Source organism: Penaeus monodon, chromosome 33, assembly GCF_015228065.2.
Source record: "Penaeus monodon isolate SGIC_2016 chromosome 33, NSTDA_Pmon_1, whole genome shotgun sequence".
NCBI lineage: Eukaryota > Metazoa > Arthropoda > Malacostraca > Decapoda > Penaeidae > Penaeus > Penaeus monodon.
In genome coordinates this window covers 23,335,445-23,336,190 of record NC_051418.1, presented here as the reverse complement: position 1 = coordinate 23,336,190, position 746 = coordinate 23,335,445, and the positions used below count along the sequence as shown (strand labels likewise).

General features: G+C 40.5%; 1 protein-coding gene across 2 annotated transcripts in view; it reads left to right on the top strand.

The window, feature by feature from the left end:
- The window catches only part of LOC119594157 (CD209 antigen-like protein C), a 3,155-nt gene that overhangs the window by 839 nt on the left and 1,570 nt on the right, over positions 1-746 (top strand). For both annotated transcript variants that reach the window (XM_037943227.1, XM_037943228.1), the window contains 2 exons: positions 70-208; positions 325-501. In XM_037943227.1, the coding sequence (XP_037799155.1) occupies positions 70-208; positions 325-501 (316 nt within the window). The remainder of the gene's footprint in view (positions 1-69; positions 209-324; positions 502-746) is intronic.

The following is a 746-nucleotide window of genomic DNA, read 5'->3' as shown; positions in this document are numbered from 1 at the left end:
CTTGCTCAGTGCATTAAGTGCGTTCGTGTATTTACATTACTAACTCCAGATACTTCTTCACTACCACAGAGCCTCACAGACCTTATCTTGCTGCGCCAAGAAGTCCAGTTGAAAGAACTGAAGGAGGAGGAGAAAGTGTCTTCAGGGATCTTGAGGCAGATAGTGGACATCTTGACTGACATCAAAAATTCTTTGAACCACACGTCGAGTAAGAGAGGAATACTTAGCTGAGAAATCATCCAGTTTTGTACCACTGACTATAAAGCCTCTCGAGCAATATGAATTTTCTTTCGTAAATTATATATATTGTTTTATTCCGTACAGAGGTATCCTGCCCAGGTAATTTCATAAACTTCGGGGACACCTGTCTGTACCTTGCCAAGGACACCGACGTAACCTGGGAAGCTGCTCGGGTCTTTTGCCATGGCTTGGGAGGAGACTTGGCCGTGTTCCGAGACGCCAATGCATTCGCTGATGCTCTTGGATACGTTAAAGGTTCAGGTAAGTTCTACCTCACACTCTTACTTTGCTTTCCTGACGAATGGACATTTGAATTGAAAAATGCAGAAGAAAATAATAAAACTCAACTTTCGACATTAGTAACAGCCCCCTCATTTTATGGTCAGTTGGAGGGAGTAATTTTTATAATTCAGTAACTGTACTATATTAGATATAATGCCGTTCACATCAAAGTAAAAATGTAATTCATTGATTGCCGCTTATTCATTTATTAATCATTCTTTACC